The following is a 253-nucleotide window of genomic DNA, read 5'->3' on the forward strand; positions in this document are numbered from 1 at the left end:
CCCCCATCTCCCCAGGGTTCCGCAGCTTTCCCAACCCGGACCCGTCGACCTTTCCAGGTCCAGAAACCGCGGCCTTGACCGTGGCTCTGCCCTTTACAGTCCAGCACGCTGACGCTCCTCTCCGGAGGCGCCTTGCACGATCTAAGACAAGCGTGAACGCACGAACGAGCTCCTGCTCTCATGCACAGCAGACTTGGGGGCCCTGCTCAGGTAGGGAGCAAAACAAAACAAACGCACCCCCAGCCACAGCGCC

General features: G+C 62.5%; 1 protein-coding gene across 1 annotated transcript in view; it reads left to right on the forward strand.

Annotated features, from left to right (window-relative positions):
- Positions 1-253, forward strand: part of HES6 (hes family bHLH transcription factor 6) — a 2,173-nt gene that overhangs the window by 233 nt on the left and 1,687 nt on the right. Inside the window, exon 2 of the mRNA XM_077758349.1 lies at positions 16-210. Coding sequence (XP_077614475.1) covers positions 16-210 — 195 coding nt within the window. The remainder of the gene's footprint in view (positions 1-15; positions 211-253) is intronic.

Source organism: Crocuta crocuta, unplaced genomic scaffold (assembly GCF_008692635.1).
Source record: "Crocuta crocuta isolate KB4526 unplaced genomic scaffold, BGI_CrCroc_1.0 scaffold290, whole genome shotgun sequence".
Lineage (NCBI taxonomy): Eukaryota > Metazoa > Chordata > Mammalia > Carnivora > Hyaenidae > Crocuta > Crocuta crocuta.